Raw genomic sequence first — 19568 nt, forward strand, 5'->3', positions numbered from 1 at the left:
TAACTATAAAACCTATAATGAATACATGTGAATGGTGCTGCTCAGAGTTATGCAGTGCACAACTTGCACAACTATAAATGGTGAGTCTGGACGTACCTGTTGGTCATTTCCTGGCAGATGAATGCCATCACCCTTGTAGGATGAGGCGTGGGATTGGAATTCAGTAAAAATGCAGGTGGGGGTTAGGTTAATTAAGATTTTCATGTTTCTAGCTCCCCACTTACACAGCTATGAAGGGTTGGCATTAACGAGCAGACTGGTGAGCCCTGGCAAGAGTGTGCCACTCCACTTCTATAGACAAGAGAGTGACCTCTACACAGCCACACATTATGTACACACTTACACAGACTCACTGTTTCTCATGACCCATTACCACTGCAGAACCACCATAAGAGGCTCAGGTTAGGGGCCCTGGTGGCTCCGTTGGTTGAGCGTCCGACTTCGGCACAGGTCATGATCTCACAGTTTGTGAGTTCGAGCCCCGCGTCAGGCTCTGTGCTGACAGCTCAGACCCTGGAGCCTGCTTTGGATTCTGTGTCTCCCCTCTCTCTGCCTCTACCCCGCTCACACTCTCTCTCTCTCTCTCTCTCAAAAATAAATAATGAAACATTTTTTTTAATTAAAAAAAAAAGAGGCTCAGGTTAACACTTGCAGAAGTCAGCAAAAGGTTACTGATTATAAGTTAACATGTGGGGGCCTCTAGGATTGATGACCTGATACCATAAACACTCTCAAAGGTCATTTGCTTTTCTTCTTTAAAATCTCTCCAAAAACTATATGGAACTTTAGGGACACACACGAGTACAAATAAAATTGGGAAGATCTGAGTAAGACCGGTAGATTGTATCAACATCAGTACCTTAGTGGTAATATTATAGTTTTGCAAAATGTTACCATTGGGAGAAACCCAGGAAACCCGGTACCGTCTCTTAAAACTGTACGTGAACCTACCCATGAGAGGAAGCCAGGCCTGTGCAGTGTACTCGGCATTCCTCCCTATCACTTAGGTCCCACAGCTTTCCCTGAACACTGTGCCACTCACCTCTCACGTGAGTTCTGCCTGCCGCATCTAGATGCTCCTGATAGACCAGGTTTGTCACATCGTTTAGATCAGGACACACCTGCTGATGTTTGGGTATCAGTAAAACCAGGGAGGCCTCCTGCATCCCTCCCCCGGCCTTCATTTCGTGGTCACTGAACACAGCTGCTTCTACCTACTACAGTGGCTAACCCATGCTTCTCTCTGCTCACTGGGTAAGCCCTTGCAGACAATCCCCAGCATGGACCACTACTGGGGTCCTCCTGCCACAAGCCGTGTCCTCTTTCAGGTCATCTGACACAACTGCCAGAAAAACCATTCTAAAATCAGATCTGATTACTCTGCTTATAATGCCCCGATTACCAAGTCCAAGCCCCTGTTCATAGCACACAAGACCCTTATGGCCTCATTCTGGGGTGGGGACTCTCCTATAGCCCCATGTGCACGCACACAACCGAAAAGGAGCTGGGCGGCCATCAGCTCCCTCTGCAGTCTGTTTCACTCCTAGCCTCTGTCTCTGACATGCACCTCCTCCATGTTATAGCCTGGTTTCACCAACTCTCCATAATGTAGACACGGCCTACCCTCCGTAGCCTCAGCATTCACCCACTTCCACAGGATCTTTCAGTTCCCCGTGCCCACAACCTCTAGCGATGGTGCGTACCCCGAATCAGATTCTTGAGGCTGAGAAGCTGGATCATTGCGGGTCAGATGCATACCCCTGGTCTAGTCAGCTGTGACCAGGGCTCAGAGTCATAGCCACCTCATGCCCAGTCTTTCAACAGCGACTCGGTGACACAGAGATGCTGCCAAAGGGGTGTAAGCTGGACAGGCCCACCCGCATGTCCTGCTGCCAGCTCTTCGGCACATCTCCTGCCACTCCTCCATCCCCCCACCCCTCATCCTAGACCTCCATCCAGCCCTCAGCCCCCACCATCTGACAACCAACATCACACGTAAGCGTGAGCTGGACGCCCTCCTCACCCTCTCCCTTTTCTGCCTCCTCCTCTCTTCTGCTACCAGCACCGTCTTACAAAAGTCATTTTCTTCCTCTGTGAAACTGCCCTTGACTTCCAGGGGCACCTTACATAGCCCTTCCTCCACGTTCCTGCTGTGCCCGGCACATACTCCATCATAGCAGCCATCACTCCTCCATCACTGTGGCTTTCCGTGTCTGTCCCGACTAGCATGGGAGAGGACTAGGTCTCTTCACGTGGATTCCCAGGCTCTTTACAGCTCTTGGAAAGATGGCTGTTCTCCAGATGTTGAGTGGGTGGGTGTGTGAACGAGGGAGTGAGCGGATGGGTAAGTTGGGCCCTCACCTGTCTTCGGAGACCAGGAAGGACGTGAAGAAACGGTTTTGTTCACCTGTGCCCATCGTGTGTTCTCTCTCTCCCAGACGGGGTTGACCGGACCTCCACAATCTAGAAGCTGAAGATGAGAGCGACCGCGCTGGCCGTGAAATCGACTGCTGCGGGTCCAGTGTCAACCATCTTCAGGGTTGCACGGAATCCTCCGAGATCCTTTGCAGCCTTTTTTTCCCCTGGTCCCTCTCCCATTTTGATTTTGTGAGAGCGTAGGTCGTCCTTGTAAACATATCAGTAGACCGGGGAGTGGTAATTTTGTCATTTGTTTCTGTCACGGGATGGCTTGGTGTGCGGGGTGGGGGAGGGGGTCTCTAGGGAAGCGAGGGAGCGCAGGTGGCCTCCTGGATGGAAGGAGGGGCAGAAGAGAACAAAAAGAGCACCGCCGTGGAAGAGACGCGAGAGCCGCGGTTGGGAGGCGGAGGCCTCGGGCCTGGGAGCGCCTCGACGCCGCCTCCGCAGTCAGGCCCCAGGACACAGTCGTGCGGGCCTGCGACCAAAGCAAGATGGCGGCCCGCCCTCCCCGCCGCCCGGATCGGCTTCCCCCGAGGACCCGGCTTGGAGTCGAGCCGCGGGAGAGGGCCGCACGGCACCGGCGGCGGAGGGGGAACATCCCCTCCGACAAAATTGCAGAGAAACTTTGATTTGTGTATTGTTTACATAACAATTTTAAAGGGTACATAATGTGTAAAGAGTTTGGATAGAACTTCTCTTCATACTATGGTTTTTGTAAAGGATTTGTTGATACGGATTCATTTTTTTTCCTCTATTTTTATAATAGCAGCAGGGTTGTCTCTTACAATGGCTGCGGAGCGGTGCTTGCCGGGAAGGCGAATGCACGTCACGTGGGCCGAGGCGTCAGTCGTTCCCCCCGCCCCCCGCGGGCGGAGTGGGGAGGCGGCGCGTGCAGGTGGGTTGGCGGGAGAGTATGTGGCTGCGAGGGGTAGAGCACTGGGAAGGTACGAGGGGGACGCACCGTGTGATCAGTTAGTGTTTGTTCGCGGGTCACCAAGAGATTGTAAAAGAGTCCTGCGGCCCCTTTCTGGGCTGGATTTGCTTCTCACCCGGAGACCTCTTCCTCCCCACCCTACTGCAAGGTTTCATCCTAGCGCCCCCTGCTTCGCTGCGCGCGCGCGCGCGCGCACACACACACACACACACACACACACACACACACGTGGGTTCAAGTTCCCCTGGAGGAAAAATGGCAAGGACCGACATTTTCGCCTTGCAAAAGGCCTTAATTCCAGATGATGAGCTCAAAACACCGCTTCTACTGCGGTTGCACTCAGAAACCCGAAGTTGGGGGCTGCAACCCCCTGGCTCGCTCGCTGCTGAGGAACAGGAGGAGAGCAAGGCCCAGCAACAGTGTATAAACCGGTCAGTCAGCAAGTGGCAGAGAGGGCCTGCGGGGACATGTGCAGTCCACGCGGCCAGGCCCCCACCGTACCAGGTGGGCAGTGAAGGAAGGTGTAGGAAAGGTCAACTGCGTGATGGAAACGTGGTTCTATCCACGTGTATGTCAGGGATTTGCTGTGTTGTTGGCTGATTTATCTACCCAGCCACACACAGAAGGGAGAAAAAACCAGTCCTGACATAGTGAGAGATGAACAAACTATGCTACCACAAAGTAATAGCTCTGTTTCTTAAGGGCAAGAAAGACTACGTTTGGGATTCGATACAATTGAGAGTATTAAAGGAAATCGAAGAGGAGTTGTGCTCTGCACTGGAAAATTGGGTTGTGTAAATGATGGTATGAATGCTCAGCCAGAGGCGAGATCAGGGAGGTGGTATGAGGCCTGTTTATTAAATGGGTGAGTCTGGTGCCATTTCTTTAGCAAAGTCAGAATCGAAATTGAGATCACACCATGAAAATAGCTGCACTCGCTTACGGTTATTTTTTTAAAAAAGAAAGAAAGGTTAATGAAGTAAATACAGATTTAAAAGGCCTTAATGCAATCTAAACAACTTTCTTTTCCTTTCAAGATTGAAAATGTGCACTAACACAGCCTTGCTTTCTAAGTCTTAAGGTTTAAAAAGATGGGAGCATCTTAATTGTAGACAACCTTTAGCGAGTAAAGGGGGCTTGAACCCATGATACCATGCTTTGCATTAAGAAAAGAGACTTCCTCTTGGGTGACTACATTGTAAAGATGCAAATCCATGTGCAGAAAGAGGCAGCATTTTTTAGTTGATTTTTTTTTTAACCAAGTGCCATTAACATTCATCCTCCACACCCCTTTTCTAAACAAACTTAGTGTTACTTGGGGAATGTGTTGGGATGGACGATCACATGTAAGGCAGGACTAGATCAAAAATGTTGAAGGCCAAAGTAAGACCAGAGGGTTTGTGAAGGTGTTTTTGGATGCTGAGGAAGTTAATAAAGAGAAGAAAAAACAATGGTATTACACATCTTGTGGAGAAATGAGAAAGCATTCAGATCTGCTGCAAAACACATATATCCATAAAGACTTGGGTTGTTCAGAAAACAGATTGTAAACACAATCACATTAGCATGAATCCTTTAAAAGGAAGAAGACCTTAAAGTATTTGCAAATCTGGATTTCTATTTATTCCTTCACTGAATATAGAAACAATGGTTATCTGATTATTAGAGATATTATTTTGGATATGTTACTTATTAACTTGCTATGGCTGGTAACCATGATAAAGTCTGTTATTAATAACAACATAATTCTTTTTTTAAAAAAAAGAAAAGCTTATTTTTCATCGACTGTGTATAGATTTATCTACTTAGTTGTGTTTTGCTATTAGTGTTTTTTTTTTTTTAAGTTGAGTGTTCTGATGAATTTTAGGAGCCTGTCCCCACCTTGTTTTGAGTCCTGTGTTGACTGCAGGTATACAGCTCAATTTTAAAATCCTGAAGCAAAAGAACTTTATTTATAAAAGAATCAAACAGTTGCATGCGTAAGGCTGTGAAGTCCGATATTTAGTAATAAAGCGGCAGTGCCTTTTTTTGTATTTACCCATTGACCCCCAAATGCAACTGTTTTATATTAATAGTAAACATTAAAAATCTCAGAGTAAAATCTATTTCACTACATGTCCTCCCCTCCCCCCTTTTTTCTGATTTAAGCAGTATGTATTTTGGCATCTCTACACTGTCCCAGGGACAGTGGCGGTCTACGATATTGTTACCATGTATGATGTTTTATTGGTGCTTTTTATTCATAGTGGTTTCTTAACCAGAAACAGTAGGAAGACACACATGAACTGTGTACAAGAATTGAAACATTGCTGCTGATATGTGTCTTTTTCCACGTGCTTTTTGAGTTTCACTTTTTAAAGGAGGGCCAGCAAGCAAAACAGATGCTGCTGGGTCTGCCTGCAGAGGGTGGCTGTTTGCACCGAGCTCTCAAATCCTGTGTATTGATGGTCCCTTTTTGGTACTCAGGATTGGAACTACAGCTGGGCCCCCATCTCCCATTCATTTGAAGAGACACTGAGGGAAACAAGGTTTTCTTTTGAGGTGTCACTGGCTGCCTTTTATGGAATGGGAGACTTCTCCGGGTCTGTGTTCTTCTGCACCTCTTGTAGCTACTGCCGGTGCAAGGTTTGTAGATGTGCATTCCCCAGCTAGAACCAGGATCTCACCCAAAGCCCAGGCTGGGGGACTGAGCTGGGCTGAATGCATAGACATGCAACCAGGAGGGCAGCGAGGGGAGGAAAAGCAGGCCGCAGTCTCGGCCCTCTGGAGGTGTCTGCAGCGGGCAGCTCCAGCTTGGGTGCAGGGAAACAGCCTGACCAAGGCACTGGGGTGTGCCTCTTACAAGGAGGACCTGCAGAAGGATCATTTGCACATGGGGCTGTGATAACACTAATGTTGATTTTTTTTTTTTACAAGTCATCAGAGATGTTTGCAAAGTGCGTTTTATTTTTTTGTAATTCCTTTATCTTTACTTAAAGGTGAATGTGTATTCCTCTGGGAGGAATAGGAAGAAAACAGGAATGTTAATAATGTCAAACAGAAGACTTCCTCCCTTATTAATATATAACCCTCGTGTATTTATGCCTAATGTAAGCTGACTTTTAAAAAGCTTTCTTTTGTTGCATGCCCCGTGCAGGCATCCCTATTGTACATGCATGCCTCCGTTCTGTTTTCCTGTATAAAGTTAGTGAACAAAGAACTATTTTTGCCTAGTTCATGTTGCCAAGCAATGCATATTTTTTAAATTTGTCATATATGGAAATAGCATGTTTGTTACATGTAAAGCTTTACTGATATACAGATATACTAATGTTTGAAGATGCTGTTCTTTGCAAGTGTACAGTTTTCAAATGTTGTTACCAGTGAAACACCCTTGTGGTTTAAACTTGCTACAATGTATTTATTACTCATTTCCTCCATGTAACTAAGAATCATGGCTATATTTCATATCAATGTTATATTGAAAGTGAAGGGAAATGATTAATACAAGGTTTTGTAACACTGGTGTGTGTGTCTTTTTTCCTTTTTGTCAATGTGATCGATTAGAAAACAAACTGAATCTTAGAAATAAGCTAGCAAGGAAGAATGAACATGACATCCCTGTAAACTATTACCACCTGACCGTTCTATGCAAATTATGTCTGCAACTATGAGTTGTTGTTTTTTTTTTTTTTTTACAAAAGAGTAGGATAGAGAGGTATAAAAATTTATGCAGCTTGATATGTGCCCAGAGTAGCCAATGAATGCATCACCTGACTTGAAGGCATGTTTCTAAATCCAAACCCTATCCTTGTAAATGATACTGCTTATAACTTACTCTCCATCCTCAATGCCTATGAAATCATACTGCAACCCTAAACCATGGCAAGAAGAAACAGCAGCGTCCTTGGAGCCTTGGGGTTTTGACTACACGTGGCTTGAATCTCATTCTAATACCTCTAATTCCAGTATGATATTTGATATAAATTCTAAATAATGCCAGTTAAGGATATGGCTGGAGAGACTAATATGGGTTTGAAATCTCGGGCTGTGTGATAGGCAACAAGTTACTTAACCTCTCTGATCTTTGGCTTCGTTTGTTTTTTGGCCTAATGATACTCAAGGTTTATATAATTAAACCTGTAATCCAGAGAAGGAGAAGACAAAAGGAAAAATAGGATATAGAGGTTACCACCAAACCAAGATTTCTCTGAGGCAACCACAGCTTGATATTGTAACAATGACCACACACTCTTTTTACCAGGCTCAAGCTACTCAACCGAAATGCAAAATCAGGTTTCCCTGGAAACATGTAGAAATGCCTCATAAGCTGAGATATTAAATGATGCTAAATTCCTCTTAAAGTTAAATTCTCATAACTCAAATGAGATACAACTCACTGTATGACCAGACTCTTCTGAAGGGAAGGGGATAATGTGCAAGAGAAAAGTTGAGCCTCACTTCTGCAATGTGTGAAATGAGAATAAATGTGAAAGGTAGGAGATTAAGAGAAACAGGGCTCAGCATGGTAGCCCGAAAGGAGTTGGCTCGTGCTTTTCTCAGCAAAGCTGTGGCTCTTTGCCATTGAACTTAGTAACAGAATGTTCAATCCTGGAGACATTACTCATAGGGTAGAGCATTTAGGGTGTCCCCTAGCAGTCCTCTCTGCAGAAGATCCTTAATTCCATTATTAAAGGGGGATGTGTAACACCTCTATAGCATACTGGCTGGGAAGAGGCTGCAATGGGCTTGTGAGAGGACTCCAGAAGGAGCACAGATGGGCACCATCAATTCATGCTCTCTATGCTAATGAGGAAGGTGCCAAGGGGGTAATACAAGGAGAATCCAAACTCCTGTGAAAGCACCTTGGCTTGGTCCCTGGAACAGTTAACTATGTTCATCCATGGCCCTGACTCCCTATCAGCCCAAGACTTGGATGTTGAGAGGGGGGCTTAAGGACAGCAAAAATCTCGCCCATAACTAGAACCTAACCCTTCTCTATAAAGATGTGGAGTGGTCAGCGTGCACCTGGCCCACAGAGAAGCACACTATGGCAGCTTGTACTTCATCTATTTCCCCTTTTCCAGTGGGCAATGCTAACACATCACTCCAACACATCTGACAGATATCCCTCCACAGTCTTCCACAAACACTTCTATTTTCTATTTTCCATCCATACCTCACAATCCATACCCGAAAAGCACCTCTTCCCTGAGCACTTCAGCCTCTGGATTGTCAACAGTAGCTCTAGCATGCCCTAGCTCACTGTGTCTCAAACCATCTGTGAATTACAGTTGTAGTGGTGGCTATTTACTTCTAATCCACATAGCCCAATTCTTTTGTAAAATACAATAAGAAAGTTTTTTAATCACAAGCCCTGTCTTGTACTAGACTTGACAAAATTATTCTGTCAAATTGCTATAAAAAGTAGCACTGTTCTGGCTCCCTAAGCTCTAGAGTCAGTCTGCAAAATCAGTCTGGGATATTGCCCTCAGGATGAGATGATGGAAATCCTAATGCCAACATCTCCCCTCACCCAGGTCAACAATGCCCACAATACAGTAGAGAAGTGCCTATCAGGTCCGAGGAAAGCCTGGAAGTGGGCTGAAGAACACAAGCACTTTGTTCCCTAGTCATTTCTAAGAGCTGAAAACAAAATATTTGAGAAAGGGGATGTGTTGGAAGGAAAGGAAGAGGAAAATCCAGAAGGTAATGGGACTGGTTATGGGAGGTGAGAGCCTGAACCTGAAGTCTCTGGAAATGGGTCAAGCAATAGAGCACTATTTCCAGAGCATCCCTGAGATGTGTCTTCTCACTTCCCACGCTCAGTTTCTGGCACAGATGGATTGAGAATGGAGGGTGGCTCCTCTGTGTGTGTGCATCTATCTACACATTTAGGATACAGGTACATGAAGTAGGAAATGCGGGTGCCTAGGGAATTGGAGATCTTTGGCAAACTTAAGAACGACCTTACAAACGTTGCTGAGGAGCTCCACTGGAGTGAATGGTCTTTCACAGTATCCTTCCATGTAACAACCTGGCCCAAGGTCTCCATCTGACCAGCTTCGCCCATGGGGCTCTTGCACACAGATATGGACCTCTCTGTGATGTAAACTTGGGAAGTCAGTGTCTGAGAATTTCCTCCATGGAATATTTTTCACTCTTAAGTGGTTTCTACTTCAATTTTTAAAACTGACGGAGAAGCATTTTGGCAACCTTATAAAGCTCAGACTTTATAAAAAGACAGCTTTGTGTTTACACTTGACTCAGAATGCATGTTTTTAAATAGTGTGTTCCACAGTTTTTTGAAGTTCTTTTTTTTTTTTTTTTTTTTTTTAAGTCCTATCCAGGAGAAACAAAATCAGAGCTTTGGTGAGTGAAATGGTCCCATCAGAGCTGTTGGATCCCAAGACGGCAGAGAGGTTCCAGTTTAAATCCTCCTGTGGGGGGCCACACCCAGGACTAGGTGCCCCTGTTTGTGCCAACATCCTTAGGAGACAGTTCCAGTTTTCCATGCCATAAAATTCTAACAAGCTCCAGAGTGAAGTCAGATGAAACTACAAAACCCCAAAGTCGAATCTGTCCAATCAGAATCTGTCCATCTGAACTGTCGAATCTGTCCAGTCCAACCATAATGCTTTCCATTATACACATCCCAGCTCTGTTCACTGGGAAAAAGCTATACATGAATTTCCTGTACTTGTACCAGACTGAGTCCCTTTCAGCATTGACCTATGACCCTGTTACTCATCCAAGATGGAATATGTGCAAAGTCAGCAAACTGCAAATGAGAGAAATAAAATCTATACATGACAAATCATTTCCCCCATCCATCACCAAATGTATACATCCAAACCCTGGACAGAGAGCATACACCCTGCATGTCTTATCCCATCCCTGTGCTCTGAGGTCCAGATTGCTTCATCTACTAACCTACTCCACTGTCCTGTCCTAAGACACAGAATCCAAGCCCTTGTTCACCCGAAGTTCACTGCATTTAGCCAGGTGTGCTTCCAAAGTGTCATGTCTAACTCATCCCCCACTGAAATGATTTAAGGGACTGGCCCCAGGTTTGCTGTCTTCCTCCTACAACAGGACTTCCTGAGGGCTGGGTGCTGACCAGCTGGATGTCTGAAGACAGAGGATGCCTTGAAAGACACAAGTGCCTAGTTCCTTCTGGAACAGGTAGGTAAAGTTCAATTACAGTGAGCTCTCTTCCCTGTGCCCACATGAAAAAAAACTGAGATGCCTCAACAGGCCATCTGGGGGGGCGGGGTCCCTGTCCCTATCAGTCTCTTAGCCTGAATGATATAATCTCATGGACCAGGGGTCCCCAAGAGGGCAAGGAAGAGAATAAGGACTGCCGTAATCCTCCTGGGTGGGACGTGACCACCCAGAGCCCAGAGGAAGCCAGTGGGCAGAGCTCTGTGTTCATTGTTGGGTTCCCTGGGGAAGCCAAGCTCACAGCAGAGGGACGTCAAACACTAGCCATGCCACCCATCCCTAGGAAGAAAGGGAACGATACAGAAGGACCAAAAACCAGGAACTTGTGGAAAGAGCCTCGGGGGCATTCCCAATTTGCTCTCCCAAGGGACAGCATATGAGTTTAGGAACTGAAATAAGGAAATATGGGACTGGTATGGAGAATGCAGAGAATGGGAAACCATAGGGGTTAGGGTCAGAGATGGGATGAAGGCAGAGGTAGGGCCGTAAAACCTTATAAACCCTGGTTAAAAAAAAAAAAATGTAACTCTGCCTTAAGGACGATAGTTACCCTTGCTGGGGAGTGATATGATCAGACATTAGAGGCTTTGTTTTGTGAAACAAAAGGGCCTAGGTGGAATGTCCCCCTCCTGTCCCATGCCCTGGCCACTAGTTCCCTGCCCTGGAGACATTCAGTGGTAATTTCTTATGTGCCCACCAAAAGATACTTTGTATGTTTACAAACACTGGAATATTTCCCCCCTTTCTACACACGAAAGAGCATACCCTGCACGCTGGTCAACGTTGTGTGGTATTTTTCTTTTTTTTCTCTTAAATCAGTTTCGGAAACCGTTCTACATCATTGCCTCATACACAGTGCTTCACTCTGCGGATTAACATGACTTCTTAACCATCCCGTTACTGATGGACACTCGGGTTGCCTTCACTCTTTCTGTAACAAACAATGTTATGGTGAAATAAATGGTACATGGGTCATTTCACATGTGTGCAAGCGTTCCACAAGTGGGAAAGCAGGGTTGCTGAATTACAGGATATTATATCAGTCAGGATTCTCTAGAGGAACAGAAGGAGTAGGAGATTATAGAAGAGAGAGAGATTTATTTTAAGGAATTGATCGTGAGGGCTGGCAAGTCTGGATTCTGTAGGGGAGACCAGTGGCCTGGAGACTCAGACAGAAAGGAACTGAATCTTCAGTCTTGAGGCAGAATTTCTCCTTCTGCCAGAAACCTCAGTATTTGCTTTTGAGACCTTCAACTGATTGGATGAGGCCCACTTACATTATCAAGACGAATCTCCTTTACTTAATGTTAGTTGATTGTAGATATTAACCACATCTACAAAATACCTTCACTGCAACACCCAAATTCATGTTGGATTAAAAAACTGGGTACTATAGCCTTTCTGCTTTGACAAATGAAACTATCCATCACAGGTGTCATTGTCATCTTGCTACTTTTTCCGAAATAGCTTTTTGATGATGCTTTTTCCCCTACACTCTCAGCAATTCCTGTATCATCAAAATTTTTTAATTTTCAATCTAATAAGTGAAAACTAATATCAGTGTCCTTTTCATTTACATGTATCTTATTCGAGTGAGGTTGGGCATATATATATATATATATTTTTTTTTAATGTTTATTTATCTTTGAGAGATAGAGACAGAGTGTGAGCAGGGAAGGGGCAGAGACAGAAGGAGACACAGAATCCAAAGCAGGCTCCAAGCTCTGAGCTGTCAGCACAGAGCCCAATGCGGGGCTCGAGCTCGTGAACCGTGAGATCATGACCTGAGCCAAAGTTAGATTCTTAACCGACTGAGCCACCCAGGCACCTTATTTTTATAAGCTTAATAGTCATTTGCATTTCCCTTTCAACTCTCCATATATTTGCCCACTTCACCATCAGGTTGTTGGTCTTTTTCTAATTAATATGTAGAAGCTCTTCACATATTGTGGAAATTAACCTTTGTTCTGTGATATGAGTTACAAATATTTTCCCCAATTTATTTGTTTTTTGATTTTGCCTATGGTAACTATTGCCATAGAGAATTTTTTTAAGTTGAATCTCTTGATCTTTTCCTTTTTGGCTTCTGATTTGAAGTCATATTCTAAAATGCCCTCTCCACTTGGAGATATACTATGTTTTCCTCTAGTATCTTTACCAATTAATTTTTTACATTTATATCTTTTAACCATTCCTTGTATGAAGTATGAGGTATGGATCCACTTTTATTTCTATAGAAAGATGACTACCCAGTTGTGCCTATGCTATTTATTGAATAATCTATCTTTCCTCCACTAATTTGAAATGCCGCTTTTCAAATATATAAACTTCCTGTATATATTCAGGTCTATTTCTAGGCTTTCTATTTTTCTTTCCATTGATATGTTTGTCTACTTATGCACCAGCATCCCCACTGTTTTAATTATGACAACTTTAAAATTTGCTTTAATATCTGGTAGGAAATTTACATTCTAGAAAGATCTCTCTGACTGTATTTTGGGAAGTGGATTAGAGCAGCATCAAAGTGGGGGAGCTGGGGAGACTCACCAGGGGCTACTGCATTAGTGCAGACAGCCCACAAGGTGGGGGGTGAAAGGCGGTGGCGGTAGGAATAGGAGAACTGGACAGATCTATGAGATTCTTAGGGGGTAGAGGCATCATGGTTAATGATGGGCTGGATGTGGGGATTAAGGGAGAGACTGAACAGCCTGGAATGCCTCCCAAGTTTCTGGCTTAGGCAGCTGGGGAGGTGGGGTCCCATTTACCAGGGAAGGCATGGACTGGGACAAAGGCAGCAGACAGAATTTGTTAAATTACATCACCTGCCTCATCATTCAAGAGAAGTCACCTGGGAGAGAGATAATAAATAGCTAGTAGTTATTCAGAGACAATTGTGCTAAGCCAATAAGGCTGACATTAGATTATCCCCACTTTGCAGGTGGGAAAACTGAGGCTCAGAGATGTCAAGCAAGTTGTTGCAGATCACAGAGCTATTACAGGGAAGGGTGGGGTAGGAGCTCAAATCCAGGTCTGTGTACCCCCAAACCCTCCTAGGAGGGACCATAGCTGGCCATCTTTGGTTCCAGGAGCCCCCTTTGACATATAAGCCCTCACACTAAGGAGACTGCAGTGAGTCTCCAGGCCTTTTCTTTCCAACGTCTGTTGCAGCCTGAGACACAGGTTATATGTAGGCAATAGAATTCTGCAAAATGACCATCTCAAGACATTGGTGAAAATATGGTCCCTAGTGAAAGAAGAGGAGCCCCCATGACTATGGTTTTCGGCCTGGCTGCATATTGATCACATGGAGAGCTTTGGCAGCTGCTGATGTTGGTCTCCCCTCAGACACTCAGACTGGGTTGGTCTGGGGCCTGACCTGGGCATGGGGCTTTCAAATTCCCAGGTTATTCTAATGTATAGCAAATGTGAGAACCTCACATTAAGGGGACCTACATCTCCTCTTTTACTCAAGAGGCCTGTGATACGCTTCTGCAGCTTTAATAGATAAGGGTAAAAGATAGCTGTTTCCATTGACTCATTACAGAACTAAAAATAAGGGGCTCCTGGGTGGCTCAGTCTGTTAAGCATCTGACTCTTGATTTTGGCTCAGGTCATGATCTCACGGTTCATGAGTTCCAGCCCTACACTGGGCTCTGTGCTGACAGCATGGAGCCTGCCTGGGATTCTCTCTCCTTCCTTCCCCTCCTTGTCCTTTCTCTCTCTCTCTCTCTCTCTCAAAAATAAATAAATCAACATTAAAAAAAGAACTAAAAATAAGCACCTGACCCATCACAGTCCTTGGGTGTCCTACGTACTGGAAGTCTCTAAGCCAGGCAGAATCAGTGGTAGAGTACCAGCAGGCTCAGAGCCACTTCCCAAATTCCGTCCCCACTGGCTTGCAAGGTGCTTGTAGTGCCTACCACAAAGACTCAATTTCAGAAATTATGTGCACTTTAGGTTAACAAATTTTGTTGCTTGGGATGCATACCACACTAGCTAAGTGATCCACAGTCGGAGTTCATCAATCTGGTTATCCATGAATGTCAGTATTAGTTAGATTATGCTGCATTAACAGACATCCCCAAATTTTCAGTGGCTTGAAACCACAAAGACTGACTTCTCGCTGGGCTGCACTACCATCACAGGTCAGCTGGGGCCTCTGCTCCATGTAGCACATGCTAGAACCCAGGCTGGCACAACTGCCCCCCGACCCAAGCACTGATGTTTGCCCCGGCAGTGGAAAAGAAGGACTGGCTTCCACCAGCTCACTCCTTACCAGCCAAAGAAACTCACATGGCCACGTTTGACTTCAACGGATCTGGAAAGTGTAGTCCTACCCTGGGCCCAGACGGATCAGGTTCTGGGGTCCCTGTCTAGCCAGTCATCCATCCCCACTGTCGGGGAATGTGGGTCCGTTACATACACACACTCTGGTCATTTGATCTGGGTTCACTGCCTCTCTTCAGGCCCTCAAAGTCTGGAGGAGCTTGAAGTGGTGTCACTGGACTAGGCAGTGTCCTGAATGCGTGGGTGACCTCCTGTCCACCCATGCTGTGGAATTACCGGGGTCTCAGAACCAGGCCCAGCTTCACATTGTCAAACTCTCCTCCTCTGACAGCTCCCACTGGACTCTGAGCAGGCCAATTTCTTTTATCACACATCTCCAGCTGGGCTGCAACCTGTGGATCACTCCAGGTTCAAAGACTCCGAAGCAGAGGAATTTAATGCTATGAAAGGTGCTTTTATGAGCAGCGGTTCTCACCTTCAGGGCACGTCTGAGGCTGTTCGGACTCGGTCCCCCATTCAAAGGCTGGGTTCAGTGGAGAGCCAGCAGGAAGCCAGCAAACCTGGTAGTTTTGAGGGACTGACTCAAAAAATAAAATTAAATGAAAAGGAACCGCCAGTAGAGCCGCCAAAGTGCCTGCAGTGGCTTCCCACCCTCCTCCACTAGCTATGCCGGGAGTAAAGAAGCTTCAACGGAACCCCTCCCTTCAGCCAGAGGAGGAGACCCGGGAGGGAAGAACGGCTTGGCCTCTCCTGCTGGAGGAGGTGCGGAAGGCCACGGCAGCTTCCCACGCTCTCAGATGTACCTTTAGAGAGACTGCCCATGGGACCCTGGCTCCTGGGCAGGAAAGGTTCTTCGGCTCCCAACATACGCCCCAACCCCAATTCAGACACGTATTCAAGGTGCCTTGCTTTTCAGATTTATTCTGAATGGGGTGTTCCTTGACTAGGACTGTGGAGAAGAGCCTATGAAACTGCAAGCGTTGTATCCATTTTGGAATCTAGCTTCCTTCACCTTTAATGTGTTTTTAAAAAAAAATTTTTTAATGTTTATTTGAGAGAGAGAGCTCAAGTGGAGGAGGAGCAGAGAGAGAGGGAGACACAGAATCTGAAGCAGGCTCTAGGCTCCGAGCTGTCAGCACAGAGCCCAATGCGGGGCTTGAACTCACAAACCATGAAATCGTGACCTGAGCCAGAGTTGGATGTTTAACCAACTGAGCCACCCAGGCACCCCAAGAGCTTTCTTAATCTTTAAAATGAGATTTCTCCCCTTCTGGGTGCCTCGAAGAAGTGCTGTGAACCTGAATAGACCAGCTTTGAATCACTGGAGCTTTGGAGCTTGATTTCCTGAGTTCAGTTCCTAGCTATGCCACTTACCAGCTGTGTGTCCTTAGGTAAATCATATCACATTTCTGTGCCTCCATTTCCCTATCTGTGAAATGGGAGTAATACCCAATGGGATATTAAATAGCTGAGGAGGTATTGAATCCTCTGTATTCAGAAGATTAAATGAGTTGATGTTTGCAAAGCACCTAGAGCAGTGTCTGTCAAACACGTAGGATATCTTCTTGAGTGTTACTGGCTATTATTGTCATCATTACTACAAACCCTAAGTGCCATCCAGTCCACACCTCTTTAGTCAACGGCCGGAGTCATAAGCTACAAAGTCAGAACTTGGGGCCATTCCCAGCATGCTCCCTGGCCTAGAAGCACCTACAAAAGCTAGGCATCCTGGGGACAGACCATTTCTTCATCCCCCTTGGAATCCACAGCTGTTGCTTAATCTTGGAGATTTGGTCTAAGAGTCAGGAGCTGTGAGCTCCCATGATGTGTCACCGAGAGACTACTGAAAGAAAATGTCCTCTAGCCCCTCTGGATCTGCTGTGAGTGGAGAGGTGGAGGCAGAGGGCACAGACACAGTCTAGTAGGTGCCCCAGCCAGCACCAGCAGAAGCTGGGGCACATTATCCTCCAGAGAAGAGCATTTGGAGCATGATTTACCTGGGACATGGAATTCTCTTGGTGATCCCTTCCTCCTCCCGTCTGGGGGAAAGGTTATTCATAAAGGCACAGGGAGGCAAGAAATGGTGGATGAACAGGTCCAGTGAGAAGCAGTGATCCAGGATAGATGGAGGGATCTAAGAATATAAAGCATTCTCCAAATGTAAGGTATGGGTCCTATAGCCTGACTGCTTGGAAGCCTGGAGCAGCTCAGTCCATTTCGGGGCAGAGCACCCCTCAGGCAGAGGCTAACTGACCCAGAACTCACAACCCAGGGCCCTGTACTCACACATATATATGTATACCATGCATGCTCATGCATGCAAACACACATCACACAGCCTCGTGCACACACACACAAACACCCACACACACTCATGTACGTGTGTACACACATGTACACCATGCAAGCCCATGTATACACATAGGCACACACACACACACACACACACACACACACACACCCATCCCCAGGGTTATGCCGGTTCCTACAGCACCTTTGGTGATTAGGAATCCCCCAGGCCTAACAAGAACCAATAAGCAATGTATTCATGGTCACTGTACTGAGGAAAAGGTCACCTTAAACATTTTCCCTGGCAAATCTCCTCTCACATTCTGGCAGCCCAAGAAGAAATTCCAGAGATAAGAGAAGCAACCCAGTAGCCGACGCCCTCTAGCGGATAGAGCATTCTCAACTACTCATACATTTGCTCAGAGAAGGCAGCTAGGGACAACAGCACCACCCAAACAGCCCAGGTTTGCGTGGCCCAGGCATGGAGGGGATGAAGAGGCCATCCTTGCCCTTGAGGTGTCCACGGTTTTCCAAACCACCATCTCTCCCAGCCCAGGATTGTTCTCCCCACCCTGGTATCCAGATGGTAACAACTTAAAATATAATCATAAACAAACACGGAAGCTCCACTGGCTGAATCCCCTTCACCAGCACATCCTGCACAAGGCACTTCCTCTCCATTAGTTCTCATCATTATTGCAATACTGTAACAGAAATCTTACCCGATTCTACAGATGAGGCTTAGGGAGGTAAGTGACTTGCCCAAAGTCACACAGCCTATAAATGTCAGAAATTTTATTCAAATGTACTTTATTCTAAATACATACAGGGGCGCCTGGGTGGCTCAGTCAGTTAAGTGTCCGACTTCAGCTCAGGTCACGACCTCACGGTCTGTGAGTTCGAACCCCGCGTCGGGCTCTGGGCTGATGGCTCAGAGCCTGGAGCCTGCTTCCAATTCTGTGTTTCCCTCTCTCTCTGCCCCTCCCCCGTTCATGCTCTGTCTCTCTCTGTCTCAAAAATAAATAAACGTTAAAAAATAAATACATACATACACAAATAGTACAGAACTCAGATTTTACAAAGGCATTTATAGTAAAAAATACATTTCCCTCCCACCACTGCTCCCCCCTCCCCCCCCCCCCAGGTCACTGCTCCAGGGATAAACTGGGTTTTCAGTTTCTGGCTATTTGTCCATACATGTTCTATGCATATAAAAGGAATCTTTTTTACAAAACACAAAAGGTAGCATACTATACGTTATTCTGGACTTTGCCTTTTTTCACTCAATATCTCTGAAGATCATTCTGTAGCAGTAAATGTATAGAGCTGCCTCATTCTTTTTTAAAAGTCTATGGTATGGAAGAACCACAGGTTATTTAACTTGTCCACTACCAATGAGCATTTAGATGTTGCCAAGCTCTTGCTATTACTAACACACCACAGTGAGCCTCCTTGACGTATGTCCTTTTGCTCAAGCAGAATTTCTGGGTCGAAGGATACATGCATTTGTGATCTTGAGTGACATCATCAAACGCTCCTCTGCTATGGTTATACCAACTGACACCCCGCCCCCCACTCCACTGGCACGAAATGGAATCTGGGACCTACTAGTTCCAAAGCCAAGGCCATCTCCCCCATGGCCTGCCTCTTCTTTGACAACCCCCGAAGTCATGCCTAGGTTTCACCAGGTGGATACTAGATACCTTTGCTTGAGCTGTGCCAGTAGGCTGTTGTGAACCTCCTCAGAAACACCAGGTTTCGTGGGGGTGGGGGGGGGTGTCTGTTTGCCTCTAGGAATAGAATGTCCAGCCAGTCAATAAACAGTCACTTCTGGACAGACTAGGCCCTTTGGGAGATACACCTTGGCCTCTCCAGGCATCTAAAAGCAGGCAGAGAAGTGACTCTGTCCACAGCTACTCCTTTGACCACTCTCCAGACACAACCGGGCCTCTGCTGAGAGGAAGAAACTGTTATCAGGGGACTTTGAGCCTTTGGCCTCACTGCACTGGGTTCCACACGGGTGAACTCATCTTCCTGTTTGCTTACGACTGAACACTATTTGCCTCTGAGGAGAGACAGCATGAGAAGACCCTGGCATCTCGCTGTCTCCTCATGCAGGCTCCTCCACTGGCAAAGCTCCCTTTCCTCGTTCCCTGCCCCTCCCTGGAATCGAGGGACACCTGGTTAGCCAAGGCCAAACCAGTCTTACGTCTGAGGTCTTCATGTATGGGCAATTGTGCTCTTACCAGGAAGAGACAAGACAGTCGGCCAGGGAGATTCACACCATGCAGTGCAAAGGGCTCCTGAAGGGGAGCAAGTAAGGCAGGTGTCCCAACAGGGCCTGCTCCGCCCACCAGCTTTGGGGACTCTGGGCATCAGGGAAGTGCAGTTGGCTCCTGCTGAGCTCCTGACAGAAACCGTGACTAGAGATCCAGGA

At 46.2% G+C, this 19568-nt stretch overlaps 2 protein-coding genes across 8 annotated transcripts in view; one reads left to right on the top strand and one right to left on the bottom strand.

The window, feature by feature from the left end:
* The window catches only part of SAMD4A (sterile alpha motif domain containing 4A), a 207795-nt gene extending 205145 nt beyond the window's left edge, over nt 1-2650 (top strand). For all 7 annotated transcript variants that reach the window (XM_042989732.1, XM_042989734.1, XM_042989731.1 and 4 more), the window contains one exon: nt 2439-2650. In XM_042989732.1, the coding sequence (XP_042845666.1) occupies nt 2439-2467 (29 nt within the window). In that variant the 3' untranslated portion in view covers nt 2468-2650. The remainder of the gene's footprint in view (nt 1-2438) is intronic.
* A 12676-nt stretch (nt 2651-15326) lies between these two features.
* Nucleotides 15327-19568, bottom strand: part of GCH1 (GTP cyclohydrolase 1) — an 82547-nt gene continuing 78305 nt past the window's right edge. The window contains exon 9 of the mRNA XM_042989739.1: nt 15327-15419. Within this exon, the coding sequence (XP_042845673.1) occupies nt 15372-15419 (48 nt within the window). The 3' untranslated portion in view covers nt 15327-15371. The remainder of the gene's footprint in view (nt 15420-19568) is intronic.

This window comes from Panthera tigris, chromosome B3, assembly GCF_018350195.1.
Source record: "Panthera tigris isolate Pti1 chromosome B3, P.tigris_Pti1_mat1.1, whole genome shotgun sequence".
Taxonomy (NCBI): domain Eukaryota; kingdom Metazoa; phylum Chordata; class Mammalia; order Carnivora; family Felidae; genus Panthera; species Panthera tigris.